The following is a 19,966-nucleotide window of genomic DNA, read 5'->3' on the forward strand; positions in this document are numbered from 1 at the left end:
TCCACTTCCTGTTTTCCTCCTAAACTAATAATCCCATTTTACCTTTACCTTGTTGTGGTGTGTGGATGATTTATTGTTTACTATAGTTATTCAGACACAGTTTAAAGTCTCTTCCACTCTTTAGCTGTGTTTGTTTACCATGTTGGAACTTTCCCGCCTTCTCTCTAGGACATCCCCCGTTATGTTCTCCACCTCATCCCTCACTTTCCTCACTGACTTCTCTCTGTCATTTTCTTGTATTTTTTCCCCCTAAGCATTCGTTTCAGGAATGCTCTGTCTCCTCATTTCCTTGAGGACCCTTGAGGGTCAGTATCTGTGGTGGACAGAGATATTAGCCCTCAGTATCCTGTGAATTCCTGCTCATCACTGTCACTCTGTCCTATAGGTGAGGAGACTTAGGTTTCTAGGTTTCAGGAACTGAAGGAGCTGGTTACATCACAACCACAGTCAAGAGCTGAGAGAAGTGAATGGATCCTTGGTTGCTTCTTCTGTTCAGCTAGCTTTCTTCTGTCTCACACAATGAAATGGTACTGCCCAAATTCAGCGTGAGTTTTCCTATACTGACTAATTGTCTTTACCATAACCCATAGACATAGACAGGGTGGCAGGATCCAGGCAGTTCCCCAACTGAATCTCTCCTCCCAGGTGATTCCAGGCTGTGTCACACTGACAGTTAAAGCTAACCAGTGAATCTGTGAGAACAATGGCTATGCCAATGTCAAGAAAACACTGTTTCTTAACACTTTTCCCCAACTCTTACATTTTTTTCCTACCTCTTCTTCCGGAACATTCTTTGAGCCTTGGATGGGGTGATATCCTGTTTAGGACTGAGCGTCCTGCAGGTTCCTATCCTCTACACTTTGGCCAATTATGAGTCTCTGCATTAACTGTTGCTCGATGCATTAATGATTAATAGTTGAACATTCATTTTTATTTTGAGCCAGAATCTTGCCATGTAGTGCAGGCAGCCCACGAGCTTATTCTGGCGATCTTCTATCTTAGTTTTCTGAGTACTGGGACTCACAGGCACACACCACGACAATGGCACTTTAACTTTTTTGTAAGTATTGGCAAGTGTGCCAATCAATAGTATTTAATATTGTATATAGGGATTATATTAGTTTCCTTATTGAATGGCGATATGCTAATTAGTAGCTATGCCTTACCCTAGAGGAGAGTAGGCAGATGTATGGAACCAGAGTTGTCTCCTTTAGAGACAGGACAGCAGCCTCTGATAACCTGGAGTTCATAGCCATAGTCGGTATTGGCTGATAATACCAGTACCCTCTACTCTACCTGAAAGTATAATTTCTACGTATAATATAGTTTTGAATCCTATAGATTCTTTCATAAATTTGATCATATGCTGTATTGAATTTAGCTGAGGATGACAATATAGTTACTGAGGTCTCAATGGCTAGAAGTTACCGAGCTTTACTGATCCCTATATTCTGCTATTAGGGGTCCGCCTCTGTGAGGCAGTAACAGAGACAGCATCGCTTTGCTTATCTGTTTTGATGTTTGCTTCTGAATCACTACATGGTAGACAATTCCCAATAGTCTTGATTTCTTCGGAGGGAGCTTTATGTATTACATATCCCAAGGAGACTTTTACTGTTCAGAGCTGCAATGCTTTCAAGGTTGGGAGCTGGTGATGTTCAGGCAGTGATAAACTGGGACATAGTCAGTTTACAGGGAATAGAGGAAAAGGGAAGACCCAATAAAATATAATACTCAGAGCCAGAGATAAAATTCCTTTAGTAGGGGCACTTTATGTGTGTGCAATTTGAACAGAAAAAGAGCTGTAAGTCTTTCCTGGGAAGAGGAACCGGCAAGGCTGGGGGTAATTGGAAGGGACAACATTCCAGAGCTTCTGTATTCTCACTCTCCCAGGATCAGGCTGAGACAGAACGGGTTCAGCTTTCCCATTTTACATATTAGAGTGCATGCAGATTCCCTGGAATAAATATCTCAGAACTCCCAAAAGTCAGGCAGCACATTTAAGAGCAGAAAGGACAAAACCGGAGTATTACATTATGGACTACAGAGAGTCCTGTGTTAGATAAGGAATTCTAATGTCAGGTTTCTCCCTCTCCCCTTCACTCTCTCTATCCCTTCCTCCTCAGCTCCCTCCCTCCCATTCTTTGACTTTCCCTTTTCCGGAAAGTTAATATACTAGCTGAACTAAATGTATATTGTACTCTGATTTCATCAAAAAGCAAAAGTTCTGATCCCTCACCTTTGGAAGATTAAGGTAATAGAACTTAATTCCAGGGCATTCCATGAGAGTAACTGTGGGAGATGAGTGAGTTGAAGAAGTCACAGAATCTTTAAATACACGAGTATAAGAGAGAACAGGATAGGAAAATGATCAGAATGGAGAGATCTAACTGATTATTATGTCAGATGTTGAACTTAATTTTGATGAATAAACACTTTAGAGTAACATATGCACATCATCACTGTAGAGTAGCCAGTGATAGAAAGGAGTAACTCCTGCACTTCTTGCTACTTTATTTCAGCATCACGAAAGAAAACTTCATCGCCCCCAGCCTACTCTCAGAGGAAGGCCTCTGCACTCTGTATCTTCTTAAGGTTGCTCCATAACCTTAAATATGTGCTAATAACATTTTCCTTTGACTGGTTAGCCAAAGAGGTCATTTCCTATTTACTCTGTCTTAGGGTTTTATTGCTGGGAAGAAACACCATGACAAAGGCAACACTTATAAAGGACCACATTTAATTGGGGCTGGCTTACAGGTTCAGAGGTTCAGTCCATTATCATCAAGGCACGAAGCATGGCAGGCTGCAGGCAGACATGGTGCTGGAGAAGCCAAGAGTTCTACATCCAAAGGCATCCAGGAGGAGACTTGAATTCCACACTGGGTGGGCATAGCTTGAGCACAGGTATGAGACCTCAAAGCCCACCTCCACAGTGACACACTTCCTCCAACAAGGCCATGCCTTCTAATAGTGCCACTCCCTTTGGGTCAAGCACTCAAACACATGAATCTATGGGGCTAAACCTATTCAAACTACCACACTCTCTTTTATGAAATACGGATTTTGTTCATATATGTACTTAAAATAGATAGAAATCTCACCTGATCTTGATTTTATTGTTTAGTGACGTGATGTGTTACTTTTAGCTGCACAAATATTCCTGTTGCATATGCCGTCACTTTTAAGCAGTGTCCTGACTGTTTTATATATGGCAAGAACAGCAGAACCTACTCTGGCCACACCTTCTTCCCTTCCATATTCCATCATTCCCTTCTAACTATATTCTTAGCTTGCCAAGACAATCGGCATTTTACTGGTGATATACAGTAGCAATGAAGTCACTTGCTTTTTCTCACTAGTTGATAGTAAAAGCTGAAAGACAACACATGACTCTCACGTCTTATTTGCTACATGGTAAAGTGCTATATTAAAACCGCCTTCAACTCCAAGAGTTCAATAGTACAACCTTGTGCTTATCAAGGGAAAAAGATTCCATGCTTAAGGTCAAATGAATTTTCTCTTCCAACTCTTAAAATTATGTTACCTTTAGGGTTGGAGTGATAGCTTAGTAGTTAAAGGCACCGGCTGCTCTTTCAGAGAATCCAGGTTGAGTTCCTAGCACCCACGTGGCAGCTCACAACCATCTTTAATTCCAGTTGTAGGAGATCTGGTGCCCCCTTCTGGTCTCTATAGGTACCACATACACATAGTACATAGGTATTGACATGTACTCTGAGGGCATCTCTGGATCAGGCACATCATGTCCCCCCCCCCCCCCTTTTTTTTTTTTTTTTCTTGAGACAGGGTTTCTCTGTATAGCCCTGGCTGTCCTAGAACTCACTCTGTAGACCAAGCTGTCCTCGAATTCAGAAATCCACCTGCCTCTGCCTCCCAATTAAAAAATTGGGATTAAAGGCGTGCGCCACCACTGCCCGGCTACACATCATGTTTCTTATATAATATCTTTTTTCCCCCTTGGATTTATTCATGTTTCTTACCATAAGACTGCACTGAGGCTCTCAAGACATGAAAATCTTTATTCTGGCATCCGGTAGCGCCTTAATTTCTCCTCAGATAATCTCTTAATTATGTTGGGAAAATAATCCCCATTTTATGACCTGAGGTAAGTAATGAATTTCCCAGGGAACAGAGAGTACAGAGTCTCACACACAGAAATTCAGTCTGTCTCCTTGGCTTGGATCTATTACTTCCATCTTTCTGGTAGTTCCTGGGCAGAGCCTCCCTCAGATTCCTGAAGATCGACTCCTCAGGTCACGTCCCACGCTGTAGCTGTCCCTTCTCGAGTTCATCTTTCAACACTGTTCTGTCAGATTTCCATGGCTCAGCTCTCCTTTAAATCTTGTAATGCTTATTTATTTTTTTGTAGTTTTATATCTGCATCTGAGTGAGGTCTGTGGAGATACATAGTCGAATAAGGGAGCCCACTGGTTGAACGTTCCTGGCAAAGACGACACCAGCAGCTAAAAGGATGTTGCAAATATTTACCTAGGTCAGAGGAGGAGTCGAATGGAACTTAGCACTCCCCTACTAAAACTTGAAACAACCCTAAAAAGAGAGAAAAGATTGCACTACATGAGCCAGGGATGAGGACAACTGCTAAGATTTTGCGCAGTTGAGAATTAGTATAACTATAGGTTAGCAGGGTATGCTTAATTGTTGAAAGGCGCAGAACTTCTGGGCAGGTGTCTGTGAAAAAGTGAACAGTTTTCTCCTTTCTATTTTTAGATTAATTTTTTTTTGTTTAGTAATTACATTGGAGCTGGAGAGATGGCTCAGTGGCTAAGAGAACTCGCTGTTCTCCAAGAAGACCCAGGTTTGGTTTCCAGTACCCACATTTGCTTACAACTGCTTGCAACTGTAGTTACAGGGAGTTAGGTACCCTCTTCTGACTCCATGGGTACCTGCAATCACGACGTGGTGTGCACATACACAAGTAGGCACACACACACATGCCCCTAAATAAAAATAAAAAAAATCCTAAAAAATATAAATTACATTTGCATGTATGTGTGCATGTCTGTGGTGTGTGTGTTTATGTATCTGTCTGTCTGTCTGTCTGTCTGTCTGTCTGTCTGTCTGTCTTTCCACATGTGGAAACCAGAGGAAAACTCCACTATGTGGGTTTGGGAATTGAACTAAGGTTGTCAGGCTTGGTAGCAAGCGCCTTTACCCACTGAGCCATCTTCCTGGTCCTAATGCCTGTTCTTAATCTGGAGAGTCATTTGATACAGGTAGCTAGATGAATTATCTCAAGTATCTGGGAAGTTACTTAACTGTTCCAAATGTCCGTGTCAAACATAATGAGCAGAGGCACTTTTTAGTGGTGAAGCACGTCCCTCTCATGATCGTCCCATCAAAAGCTCTTCAGTGAATGACAGGCTGTGAATAATTAGTATAGAGAGCTGCCTTGCATGCATACAGCTCCACACCTTTTCAAAAGCACTTTGACATTTATCAGAGGGAACTATCATCTCCGTAATAGTCTTCATGAGGAAACAGAATAGATCTTGATGTCCTAATTTTAAGAGTGTCGGAAGAGAAAGGGCACGCGTGAGAGGCAAAATATCATACAGTTTAAGTGTTTGAAGCAGTGCCGATCTGACAGGCTTGGGTTAAGTCATCTGACCAATTCCAACACTATGCTACAGAGGTTGTAAAGTTAAAGAACAAACCCAGACATTTTCTTTTGTTTTAATCATTATCTTTTATCTTTTTTTTTTTTTTTTTTTTTTTTACAGTCTAGTTGTTATCCCCCTCCTGGTCTGCCCTCCAACAGTGCCTCATCCCATTCCTCCTCCCTCATCTCTAAGAGGATACCCTCCCCCCACACCCGGCCAGCCCTCCCCAGTCTCTGGGGCCTCAAGTCTTTCTCAAGTGTTAGGTGCATCTTCTGTCACTGAGGCCAGACCAGGCAGTCCTCTGCTATATATGTGTTGGGGCCTGGGACCAGCTAGTGTATGCTGCCTGGTTGGTGGCTCAGTGCCTGAGAAATCCCGGGGGTCCACAAGCCCAGACATTTTCAAGCCCCACCGGCCATCGAAAGTGTGGCCCCCACGAGACTGAGAAGGCTGCCCTGAGAGATCGTGATAGATCAAGAGGCTCTTCTTGCTGTCTAGTGGCAGATACATTTTCTCAGGATAATCCCTACAGAGGTTCTTCAGTGTGATTCCTTGCATCGCGGGTGTTGTGTGTCAGATGGCAGCAGAAGGGCGATTTGCGGTAAAACAGAACTTTGCTGGTGCTCAAAGTTTATCTTGGCTGACATTTCTGCCTCAATCGCATTAACACTTGAACTTCTGGGCCTTTGCTCTTAGGATCCGGTTTGTGCCTTGGATAGAACTACGTTAATAACAAAGCTGAGATGTAAAGCCAGAATCTATTTAAAAATTTTTATTGCACTTTATTATATTATGTGCGCGTGTGTGCGCATGCATGCTCCCCCCGCCCCACGTGATAGCTAGAGGACAACCTATGGGGTGCCCTCTAAACATTCAGATTTAGCTTTTCACCCATTGAGGTCCTACCGAATCGGAACTTACTAACCCATTTCAGCAGAACCATTAGGGGAGGCCGATTGGACTTCAGTATACTTGTTCCACCAATTGTAAGATTCAAATTTATCACATAAGGCATCAGAAAATAGAAATCTGAGGGCTGCCTTTCAATCGTGGTTAGAGAGGATTACTGGGAGGCATTGCATTTGTGCGCCTGAAGGGGTCGCTGTGGAGAGATCGGAGCTGCCGGACCCATCGCACGTTCCTTGCAGCTGATTGGTTTTAGTCCCTCTCTTTTTCTCTCACACATAGACAGCCTGCACTAAGATCAGTTTCAAACTGAAATTACGATTGAATGACAGAATCGAAGCGTGCACCCAAGTTATTCTCTGACGGTGAGTTTTAGGTGCGCAGAGCAAGTGCAGCTTCTAGAAGTGAAAGGGAATAGTCACCGAGGAAACAAGTAAAAAAAGCTTTGATAAGAACTATCAAAAAGCAGTTTCTCACGAAGCTCAGACCAGCCTCAAACTCACTACATAGCGGGGGCGGGCCCTGCGCTCCTGCGCTCCTGAGGCTCCTGTTTCTACCTCGCAAGTGCTGGGATTCTGTGTGGAAGCCACTGTGCCCAGCTCAGACAAAGTTTTAGGTGAAAATGCTAAACACTACTCTAAATCTGAAAGGTTCTAAGTGCCATGCTGAAATCAACTGGGGGTTGGGGAGGGGGGAACAACCCACAGGAGACTCTCCAGCTAGCTGGGATTAGACTCAAATCATCCGGGGTCAGTAATAACATGAGTCTTCGAGTTACCAGAATGGAGTCGCGTAGGTCCTTAGCCTTCTCTATGCTCGCACATTATTGCAGGTTATATTTCCATTGTGCTTTACTTTGTGACACTAGAGACTTTTGAGGAGGTTTAAGCATGCACTCTCCTTACCCACTGCTCACAGTCTATAGTAGTTGACCCCAAAGAAGAAACCAGGGGCTTCGATTCCCTTCGCTCCCTGTCTCACAATGAAAACATTTCATTGCCTTCTTTTTTGACCAATATTTTTTGACCTGTCTTTTTTTTTTTTTTTTTTTTTTTTTCCCTTATGCTTGGCATTTACCCAGTTCAGTAAATACCAGTTTCAGCCTTCCTGAGAGAGAGGCATTTGAGAGTGAAGGTCGCTGTTGATGTCTCACTGGCTAGGAACAGTCGCACCTCTGGAAGGATGTGCTGGTAACAAGAGTTTCATGATGGGCTGACACGGGAGATCCCATTGCAGGACCACTGTTGAGAAAGTGTTCTAGAAGTTTCCTGGGAATAGCTTTGGTTCTGTTATAATAAATCTGCACATAAACAGAGCTAAAGTATTAGCATGATACGGAGAATACCTTTGACTTTTAAGAACTCTGGGGAGCAGAACATCTCATCTGTCTTCCTTGTAGAGTGTCTATAAAGTTTGTGTTTATATGATGAATTTGATATAGAAAAAAATTAGGTGCCTTTCTAAGGACTTCGTAGACAGTGACTTGGCTAGGTGAGTTGAGAGTTGAATTTTGCAACAGTCTTTCACCATCATGCCTTGAGTGGAGAAGAAAATAATAATCTGTTTTGGGATTTCACTGGGAGAACTACTTGAAGCTGGTTTAATTAATTTCAACTGCTTGATTTTTTTTTTTTTTAAGTTTAGCGAATGGTGATCTTTGCAGGATATCCCAGGACCTCTCTGCTTTCCTATCCTGTGTACCTGTGTACATTCATCACTATTCTTTAAAGTAAGCTTTATTGGTATTTAAAAAATTATTTCTATGGTTTGTGTTCCTGAAGTTGCCCATGGAGGCTAGAAGAAGGGCTGTGGATTCCCTGGACCTGGAGTCAGTGTGGTAAGCCTCCTCATGTGGGTGCTGGGAACCGTCCCTGAGTCCAACAAGGGCCGCACACACTTAAACATTGAGTCCTCTTTCGGGATCTTCTTCCTGGGTTTGTTGAAGTGCTCTTCCCTGGAGACTTCCGCCAGCGTCCTTAATTAACCTTAATAATCTTGGAGGTGCTCCTGTCCCTGACCACAGGGGAAGCTAGCAACAATGTAGACAGTCCTAAGCTAGCAACAATGTAGTCAGTCCTTTTCTGCTGCCTCCTTCCAGGCATTCTTTTCTGTGGTAGAGCAGTTAGTACAGTGATAATTCCCAGTGCATACACACTCCCAGTCATTCTCCCTTCTCTCACTTCCTGTGCTAACCAGTCTTTAATGTCTTGCTTTTGACTATTAAACCTATGTGCCCATTTTTAACCAATCAAAAATAACCAAGGCAAGGGGCCTTACTGAAACCTCAATATAGATATAATTATTGGCTTAACAATATAGATTGTATTAACACTTCAAGATCTTTTTATGTGCCTAGAGGCCATCTGTATTTCTTCTTTTGAAGAATTCTTATTTATAGCCGTTGCCTACTTAAAAGTTGGGTTAGGGCTGGAGAAATAGTTCAGCAATTAAGAGCATTGTTGCTCTCGTAGAGCACATAGGTTCAACTCCCAGCATCCACATGCTGGCTCACAACTGTCTGTAAGTCTAGTCCCAGAGCATATGATGCCCTCTCTGTCTTCATGGGCACCAAGTATACATATGATGCATATATGTACATGCAGGCAAAACATTCAAACAGAGAAAAATAATAAAATAAATAAATATAAAGTTGGTCTATCATTTTATTATTAAGTTAAAAGGTTTAAACAAGATTGTAGATTTTTTCATTTAATTCAATTATATTTATTGAATAATATCTGCATTGTAAACACCGATTTCTGGTCTTGCATCCATAACAGGAAGCTAGTTATCAGAGGCTTGCAAATTCTCAGGAGTTTTCTACAGACTGAAAAACTGGGTCATTGAACTTATTTTCCTACCTAAGTCACCTGAGAGGACAGACTTGGAAGCCTTGTTAGCAACCTTGATATGTGTGTCAGATTCTTGGCAAACTTGCCTTTGTTTACAACCACACACTGTCAGAATTGCAGGATGGAAAATGAAATGTTGACATATTTGATTATTGGGTCCATCAATCGATACTGTACTTAGAAGTGACATGTAGCAGTAAGAGCACAGTCCTTGGAGGTCAATCGTTTTGAGCAGGAATCATATTATATTAGCTCATTGTTTGACCACAAGCAAAGATCCTCACTGCCTACCCTTGTGGAATCAGTGTTTCTTCAGCAGCATAAGACCATGCAGATGTCTGGGGATGGGGGACACGGTCAAGAGTCTACAGAGGTCCTCTTAACTGTTGCCTTTTTTACTTGAAATTTGTTCCTTATCCCTTTAGTCTCTCAGCAAATAGCAACACATTACTACCACTTCACCCCTCCTATAGAAGGGATACATGACTTCTTAGATACATGATTTGAAAGTATCTTCCCTCATTCTACAGGTTGTCTATTCATTTTGTCTCTTAAATTAAACATTTTTATTGTATGTGTATGAGTGTTTACTGGATTCATGTATGTGCACCATGTGTGTGTCTAGTTCCCCTGGAGGTCAGAAGAGGGTGTCAGATCCCCCAGGGAGGGATTAGAGACAGCTGTGTGTCATCATGTGGATTCTGCAAACTTGAGTCCTTTGCAAGGGCCAGGACATCCTTCATTGCTGAGCCATCTTTCCAGTCCTTCTTCCACTTTATAAACATCCTTATTTAAAGTTCAGAAGTTTATGATTGTTGAGGTAGCTCAGTGGTTAAGAACCTGTACTTGTAGAGAATTTTAATCCAGCAACATGACTGCTCTGGCAAGGTATCATACCTTAAGACCTTCTAGGTCTATATGTTCTGGCTGGACTACAAACATGCTCGTAGGACACATCTTTAATCCCTAACCATGGAGGTAAGTTTAGTTTGTAGAAGGAAGCAGCCATGCTTGAAAGTGATGTCTAGCTGAGGGGCAGACAAAGTGACAAATCAGAGAAAGATTTGACAGAATGAGTCAGAGATAGGACATGCCCAACTCTCATTAGAACAGTCAGGAAAGAGGCTACTTAAGAGCAGCGCAGAGTGAGTCAGGGATGGCAGTTCAGTGAAGTTCAGGCAATGCAGTGCAGTTCAGTTGAGTTCCATTCAGTGTATGCAGTGGCATTCAGTTGAGTTCAGTTGGTTGCAGTGGAGTTCAGTTGATTGCAGTGGAATTCAGTTGAGTTCGTGCAGCTCTGTTCAGTTCCATTCAGTTTGTGCAGTCAGTACAGAACGTAAAGTTTAGTTTGCAGAATTCAGAGGAGGTTTTCCCAAACAGCAATTCAGTAAGAAGCAGAGAGAAGCCAGTTTGAATCAGTCAGCTTGGAGAGGAGTTTTGAGCCAGAATAGCTGAGTTGAACCACATAGTCAGAGTTCAGAAAGAACTAGAAAGGGTGAGATCATTCAGCAGTAAGCCTCTGGGATGACAATTACATATGGTGAATAAAGTTTACTTTTATGTGTACTATGTTTGCAGAGGAACCAAGCTTTTTTCCCCCCTAGGATCCCCTTGGGGAGTTTACAACCATCCATAAGTCACCTCCAGCAGTTATAACTCTGTGGCCTCTTCAGACAGCTATACTAACATATCTACTCATATGTACACACACACACATACACACACACACACACACACACACACACACACACACACACACTATTAAAAATACATCTTAAATGTAAAGTTCAGAGTCAAATGGTGGTATATACCTTTAATCCCAGCACTTGAGAGGCAGAGGCAGGTGGACCTCTGAGTTTGAGGCCAGCGTGATCTACAGAATGAGTTCCAGGACAGCTAGGGCTACATAGAGAAACCCTGCCTTGAAAAACTAAAAGAAGAAAAAAAAGTGCTAGCTCTTAATTCTGGCTTCAGTCCATTTTTAACTATAGCCTAATATCTAGGGATATTTCTCTACAGTATAGTATAAATAAATAAATAAATAAAGTTCAGAATCTAGACATTATCTAGTTAGACTTATAGATACTGAATTTAACAGATTTCTGTTGCTTCTACATCTCCTTCCTAACCATACTTTTGAAGTTTGTACAGAAAGCTTGAAGAGTTTAGTTTGTGCCTTTGGTTTTTATTTTTACAACTGCTGAAGCCTCTGTAAGCCTTATCGTTTATCCTTTTATATGTTGTATAAAACTCTAGAATTCATTGACTAAGTGAAATGTTAGGTACATGTAAATTAGATATAAATGTGGGTTACTTTATTTTTTCATACAATAATTTCCATTTGGCATTGCTGTGAAATAAACAGCAGCTGGCCTATAACTGTGAATGCCTTGTGTCATCAGTATCTTTATTACATTCATAAAAGTATGCAAGTTCTGTGACTCCCAGCTAAAGTAAACTACTGTTGTGTGACCTAACTTGGGCACAACAAACTTGTTTAGATTTTTTGTTGTTGTTGAATGTTTTTATTTATTTTTTTATTTTTTTGGGGGGAGGGAGGGGTTTTGACAATGCTTTATTTGGGTTGCTACTTCATTAGGTCACCCTGTCATCTTCTGACTGCAATGGGTATTCTATTTGTTCAACGAACAGAGGATAGTCTTATTAGTAACTTAAGTTCGGTAATGCTCAATAACAAGATGTCCATATAATACCCAACCTAGATATACCAACTATCTTTGACTGGCGGAGATGAACATCCGCCTCCATGTTCCTCTCTCTCTCTCTCTCTCTCTCTCTCTCTCTCTCTCTCTCTCTCTCTCTCTCTCTCATCTCCTAGCTCCTCTTCTCCTTCTCCTCCTCTTCTTACTCCTCCTTTTTCTCTCCTTACTCCTCCCACCTTGGCTCCTCCTACATATCACACTTCCTGTTAAAATAAAACTTTTCAAAATCAAAGTAAATTTTGTACCATTTAAGAAATTATAACTTCATCTTAATAACAATTATACAGATTTCTTACAATAGGTTATGGTTATGCAATAAAACCTAGCTATTTTTTCCCTGTTCCAACAAAACCACTACTTTTACCTAGAAAGACAGCCCAATATTAACTACCTCCATCCCCAAGCCCAGGGAATAGGGGTGCCACCTCTTCATTAACTTCTTCAAGCTGATTATGGGCATTGAGATATCAGAAGAGGGGCAGGGGGAAGAGTAAATTAATAAGCCTCTGATGCTGTGTCTTCACTGCATTCAGCTGGAATTCCAGGACATCAGAGGTTCGAGCAGGTCTGCTCAGCTTGCTTGATGAGTAGATATACCAAGTCTGTGTATTCTGCAATATACAATTCTCAAAACAAATTTTAGTATCAAGATAATTTTTTGTTTGAATTCTGGAATCTAGTCTTCTGGCAGCCTGCTTCTGTCATATCTAATCCACATAATTCTGGGAGTTTCTATGAAGGTGTGCTCCCACCATCTTCCCATTCCTGCCTCCCTGCTCTTGAATTCCCCAACACTAGGGAATTCAAACTTTCAGGCACCAAGGCCCTCCATTTCCACTGATGCCTGGCAAGGCCACCCTCAACTACCTATGCACGTGGAGCTATGAGTCTCTCCCTTTGTGTTTTCCAGCTGGAGGTTTAAGAATGGCTACTCCAGCTTGTTTCTTAGGATCATTTGCTTGAAAAATTGTTTTCCAGCCTTTTACTCTAAGGTAGTGTATGTCTTTGTCACTGAGGTGGGTTTCCTGCATGCAGCAAAATGCTGCATCCTGTTTATGTATCCAGTCAATTAGCCTATGTCTTTTAATTGGAGAATTGAGTCCAATGATGTTAAGAGATATTAAGGAACAGTGATTGTTGCTTCTTGTTATTTTTGGTATTAGAGGTGGAATTATCTTTGTGTGACTATCTTCTTTTGGATTTGTTGGAAGAGGGTTACTTTCTTGCTCTTTCTAGGGTATAATTTCCCTCCTTGTATTGGAGCTTTCCCTCTATTATCCTTTGTAGTGGTAGGTTTGTGGAAAGATATTGTGTAAATTTGGTTTTGTCATGGAATATCTTGGTTTCTCCATCTATGGTAATTGAGAGTTTTGCTGGGTATAGTAGCCTGGGCTGGCATTTGTGTTCTCTTAGGGTCTGTATTACATCTGCTTGGGATCTTCTCACTTTTATAGTATCTGGTGAGAAGTCTGGTGTAATTCTGATAGGTCTGCCTTTATATGTTACTTGGCCTTTTTCCCTTACTGCAGTTAATATTCTTTCTTTGTTTTGTGCACTTGGTATATTGATTATTATGTGATGGGAGGTATTTCTTTTCTGGTCTAGTCTATTTGGTGTTCTATAGGCTTCTTGTATGTTTATGGGCCTCTCTTTCTTTAGATTAGGGAAGTTTTCCTCTATAATTTTATTGAAGATATTTATTGGCCCTTTAAGTTGGGAATCTTCACTCTCATCTATACCTATTATCCCTAGGTTTGGTCTTCTCATTGTGTCCTAGATTTCCTGGATGTTTTGTGTTAAGAACTTTTTGCATTTTGCATTTTCTTTGACAGTTGTGTCAATATTTTCTATGGTATCCTCTGCACCTGAGATTCTCTCTTCTATCTCTTGTATTCTGTTGGTGATGCTTGCATCTATGACTCCTGATCTCTTTCCTAGGTTTTCTATCTCCAGGGTAGTCTTCCTTTGTGATTTCTTTATTGTTTCTACTTCCATTTTCATGTCCTGGATGGTTTTGTCCAATTCCTTCACCTGTTTGGTTGTGTTCTCTTGTAATTCTTTAAGGGATTTTTGTGTTTCCTCTTTAAGGGCTTCTACATGTTTAGCTGTGTTCTCAAATTCTTTGAAAGTGTTATTTATGACCTTCTTAAAGTCCTCTAGCATCATCATTAGAAATGATTTTAAATCTGAATCTTGCTTTCCTGGTGATATGGGGAATTCAGGACTTTCCAGTGTGGGAGAACTAGATTCTAATGATGCCAAGTACCGTGGGTTGCTGATGCTTATTTTCTTGTGTTTGCCTTTTGCTATATGGAACTCCTTAGTGCTACCTGCCCTATCTCTGACTGGAGCCTGTCCTTCCTATTATCTTGGTTGTATCAGAACTGTGTGGGTTGGGTGTTACTACTGGGGTTAGAGCTGGGGCCCAAGATCTGTTCAGTGCTTGGTCGCAGACAGGAAGGAACCAGTGTTCTGGGCCAGGAGTAAATTCCTGGGTCCCAGTGGGTCCCAGTTACTCCCTATTTGGGACGGGTGTTATTTTCTCTTTACTTGAGATGCTGCCCGGGTTAGAGTTCCTGGGAGGCCTCTTTCCTCTGGGTTTTGTGAGATTGCATGCAGAGCTGCTGCCCAGGATCTGCTCAGTGCTCTGGCCCAGACCGGAAGGAACCAGTGCTCCGGGCCAGGAGTGACTTGTTTAGATTTTAATGGAATTGATGTAAAATGATAGCTCATAAATAAACAAATATTTGTGTTTGGTTTCAGAGGAAAAAAAATAAAGCTCAGAAATTGTCTTTGGGTTTTATTACTGTGAAGAAACATGATGACCGCAGCAACTCTTACAAAGGAAACTATTTAATTGGGGGCTGGTTGCAGTTGGGAGGTTCAGTCCATTATCATCATGGCAGGAAGCTTGGCAGCAATGCAGGCAGACTGAGAAGCTGTGAGTTCTACGCCTTGATACAAAGGCAGTCGGGAGGAGACTGTGGGCCACATTGGGTGTAGCTTGAGCATAGGAGATTTCAAAGCCCGCCCCTACAGTGGCAAACTTCCTCTAACAAGGCCACACCCACTCCAACAAGGCCACACCTCCTAATAGTGCCCCTGTGGACCAAGCCTTCAAACACATGGCTCTATGGGGGCCATTCCTATTTAAACCACTACAGACATGTCACTTTATGGCATATGCTTTGGTGCCACATGTACTAGATTGTCATCGACCCTGAGATCACGACGTTTTACTCTCCTAAGTTTTACAGTTTAAGCTCTTGCATGTAGCTCTGTGACACATTCTGAGTTGGCTTCTGGGTGTGATGTGGGACAGAGAGCCATGTTCTTTTCTTTCCTATGACAATCTAATTGTCCCAGAGTCATTTATTAAAAATTATTACAAAATAAAACAACAACAAAAAAAAAAACCCAAAAATAAAAATAAAAAATGAACACTCTTATATAGACTTTTCTCAGAACCTTTGTTGAAAACCAGTTGACCATAAATGTTAAGGATTGATTTTGGGAATGCCAGTTTGTGTGTGTGTGTGCGTGTGCGCGTGCGCGCATGTGTGTGTGTGTGTGTGTGTGTATGTTTTAATAGTTTTTGAAATAACAATATTATTTTTCCCAAGATAGTTTGGCTATTATTACTCTTTTGAAATTTCTACATAAATTTTAAGATTAGCTTTTTCATTTCTGAGAAAATACACAACCAGATATTTCATTAGGGGCAAGCTGCTGGTATTTTATGACTCCATTTACCACATGGAAAGTAAGGCGTAGAGGTTAAGTGACCTACTCAAGGCATGAGAAGAGACCCAGGAAGCCAGTCTGGCCTCAGAGTCTGCACTGTTTATTGCTGTGACTCCCAGTCAACTGTCCCTTGTGTACAGAAAGCAACTGGGAAGCACAAATCCCGCATTATAGAAAGTCCCTATAAGACAAGACCCCTTGGGAAGCAGCTCAAGACCCATTAGATTTCCCATTTGTAGTTTGTACAATGGTTATGTTTTTGTATGCCACGAAATCTCTGCACATATATGAATAAGTTAAGTGTGCATGTGTATGAATATATCCCCAAAGCATACATATGTAAAACATGCAGACACACATATAAATAAACGTATGTGTATACATACACATGAAATAGAAATTCAGGGAGAAATTTCTATATAGGCGAAGAAGGACTGAAGAGTTGGGTGATTTTAGGAATTAGTATGGAGAATCAAACATCATCACTATGTTCTTTAGCATGCTGAATTATTATCATTTAAGGAGATTTGTTGTATTAATTAATTGACATATTTATTTAGTGTGTGTACATGCCGGGGCATGTGTGTAGAGGCATGTGTGGGGATTTAGTTCTCTCCTACTATGATCTTGGGGCTTGAATTCATCTTACCAGCCCTGCTGTGTTATACAAGAAGTAGACATGTATCACCTTAATGACGGAACAAGTCTATACTGTGAAACGTGAACAGCAGATGGAGCTATTCTCTATGAGTTTGGTTGCTGGAGACGGAGAAGGCCACCTTTTCCTTTTAGACTCTTCTATACTGGTAGCTTTCAAAGTGAATGAGCATACACTACTTTTATAGCAAAATATACTTTAAATGAAAAGACCTTCAAATAATAGAGATATTTCTCTGACCATTATTTTGTAACATTATTTTTGTGACTGAACTTTAGAATGTACATGAATCCATATATGGTGCAGAGTAAATCTGCCTACGTGAAGCTGTTGCGGGAGACATTTGAAAAGGGGCCCGCTGCCTGGCTGCCATTTCCCCGCATTACTAATGGCGCAAAGATGACCCCAGACTCCCGGTTCTGGCCCCATCTTGACAGAATTGAACATTACCGGCAGGCTACCTTGGCCCAGCTGGGTTTCTCATCACGGCAGGCTCTGTGGCAGGGCCACTCTAGCCCCACGCCACAGTCGTCCACCCCACGGTCAGCCCCCATGGCACCCAACAACCAAGTAAATCAAAACTCTAGATGCTTAAAGTTAACCAATGGATTTATACATTAGCAAATACTCAATACACAAAGATGCCCACACAATTAGAATTGTTGTCTCAATTATCTAACCTTGATATGAATAACTACCTGAGATTGCTAGAGACATGAGGGTAACATCTGCCGACACCTTGCTTCTCCTCTCTCTCTTCCTCTTCCTCTCTCAGTGTGTTTTTTTCTCTCCTCCCAACTCCTAGCTCTGCCTCCCTCTTCCCTATCCAATGACAGGGCTCTACTGCAAATACATTGGGCAGCAAAGCTATTATCAGAGCGAGGTTATCACATTCCAGACTATCATATTCTCTGTAGCCTTGGGATGACCTCGTACTTTGGAGTGGTGTGATTATAAAGCATGCCCTACCATGCCTGGCTTGTGGGTGCTGAGGATTGAACTCAGGACTTCACAGATGTTAGGTAAACGCTCTGCCCACTGAGCTACATCCTCAGTCTGTTAGCATTACTTTAAAGCAGTGGTTCTCAAACTCTTGGTCTGCGACCCCTTTGGGGCATCGAACAATCCTTTCACAGATGTCACATATCAGATATTCTCCATATCAGATATTTTCACACTATTATTTATAATAGTAGCAAATGCTACAGTTATGAAGTAGATGTGAAAATAATTTTATGGTTTGGGGTCAGCACAACATGAGGAGCTATGTTAAAGGGTCGCCACATTAGCAAGGTTGAGAACCACCGCATCAAAGGATACCTCTACCGAGGATAACTCTCCTGGGTTAGGAAGCACCTCAGCGGAGACTCTCTTTACTTTCATAAGCGTGAGCTTTTATGACTGACTGAAATCTTAGTTGTGAACCATTTCCTGGCAATGGAGATGAGGCAGCTGCAGCAGTAGATAGGAATTTTGACTCGATGTTGCTCATCAGTTGAGAACAATTTTCTCCATGGGAAGGGGATACCACGCTTCTTTGAACTCCAGAGCGCTCATCAAAACCAAATGCTGATCTGAAGCTGTGTTTTTTATCAAGATGTGTTGCTCGAAGTATCATATAGCAGTTTAATATTACAGTTACTCATGGAATAACCTTGGAGTCAGACTGCTGCTTAATGCTCTTAATGCTGAAACAGATGCAGCTGGAATTGAAACGATGACTTATTTGGGGTTGTGTTTTTCAGGCAAAGCTCTGAAGGTATCAGCTGAGAGCTTTACAGACGACCCCTGTTACCTCCCAAAAAGGGAGGCCGTGGTTCAAGCCGCCCGCGCCCTGTTGGCAGCAGTCACAAGACTCCTTATCCTTGCGGACATGATTGATGTTATGTGCCTCTTGCAGCATGTGTCATCTGTAAGTAGACGACGACGAGACAGTTCGCTTCGGTGTTGTTTTCACTTTTAATTCCAATCTTGAAGCACGCAACAATCCTGATGCCTCCCGCCTCATCTTTATCAGAAGCCTTTATCAGATAAAGTTATGAAGACGGGTGCATACCCCCAGGAATGAAGCCAGAACTTATTAGTCTTAAAGACACTGGGGAAATAAGAACATCAGGAGGCTTCAGGAGGAGGAATTGGCAGGGAGGAAATTTTAGACCTTTGAACATGCAATTAGCATGCCCAGCACCAAAGTATTAAATTGATTGATTGATTAATTAATTAATTAATTTTTGTGAGTCTGTGGCGGACAGTGTCAGGTGTCTTCTTTGATTGATCACCCTCTACTTTATTTATTGAAGCCGGGTCTTTACCTTAGAGCAGTGGTTCTCAACCTTCCTAGTGCTCCAGCTCTTTAATACAGCTCATGTTGTGGTGACTCCCAACCATAAAATTATTTTTATCGCTACTTCATCACTGTAATTCTACTGCTTGTTATGAATTGTAATATAAATAGTCTTTGAAGGTAGAGGGCCCCCGCAGGGGTCGCGACCCACAGGTTGAGAACTCCGGACCTTGACCCAGGATCCATGATCTGGCTAGGTTGTCTAGCCGACTTCCCTGGGGACCACTGTCTCCAACTCACAGGCAAGCCCCCGTGACCGCTGGGATTTTTATGTGCCACTGAAGATGTGAACTCCAGTCTTCACAGTTGGCGAGCAAACACTTTGCCCATGAAGCCGCTTTCTCAGAGCCCCAAATGAATCCAAATAAGTAACAGCACAGAGCTATGTAGACCATATTATTAATGTACACGTGTAAATGATCTGAGAGAGGGAAGCCTTAACTGGAAGTTAGGACGTTTGGAGGTTACCGTCATTGGTAGGTAGGTACTACCATTTTCTGTTCTGTGGTGCTGGGCTCTCAAACCCATGCTGTGCACCTGCAGGGCAAATGCTCTTTGTTAGAACCGTATTTTTGCTATGACAGCTTTTTAAAATTTTCAATTTTTATCAAAAATAATATTTTTTTAGACAATATATTTTAATTAAGGATTCCCCTACCCCATTTCCTCTCAGACCCTCTTCATCTCATCCATCCAACTTCATGTCTTCATAAAAAAACAACAAAACAAAACAAAACAAAACCAAGGAATTAAACAACAGAACAAAACCAAAAAAAGCACAAGAAACACGTACACACACACACACACACACACACATATATATATATACACACATACACACTCATACACATACATACACATACATACACATACACACATACACACTCATACACACGCATATACCTACACACATACACACATATATACACACACACATATACATACATACACAAACATACAAACACAAACATACATACACAAACATATACACATACAGTCAAATACACACACAGATACACACACACACACACACACACACACACACACACACACACACCTGTAACACATAAGCAAGACCAGGGACATCTGACAACAAA

The 19,966-nt window shown here is 41.6% G+C and overlaps 1 protein-coding gene across 1 annotated transcript in view; it reads left to right on the top strand.

The window, feature by feature from the left end:
• LOC143433796 (catenin alpha-3-like) overlaps nt 1-19,966 on the top strand; it is a gene marked incomplete at both ends in the record, with an annotated part of 42,094 nt that overhangs the window by 8,869 nt on the left and 13,259 nt on the right. The window contains one exon of the mRNA XM_076706377.1: nt 18,271-18,437. Within this exon, the coding sequence (XP_076562492.1) occupies nt 18,271-18,437 (167 nt within the window). The remainder of the gene's footprint in view (nt 1-18,270; nt 18,438-19,966) is intronic.

This window comes from Arvicanthis niloticus, unplaced genomic scaffold, assembly GCF_011762505.2.
Source record: "Arvicanthis niloticus isolate mArvNil1 unplaced genomic scaffold, mArvNil1.pat.X pat_scaffold_476_arrow_ctg1, whole genome shotgun sequence".
In the NCBI taxonomy this organism is placed as follows: Eukaryota; Metazoa; Chordata; class Mammalia; order Rodentia; family Muridae; genus Arvicanthis; species Arvicanthis niloticus.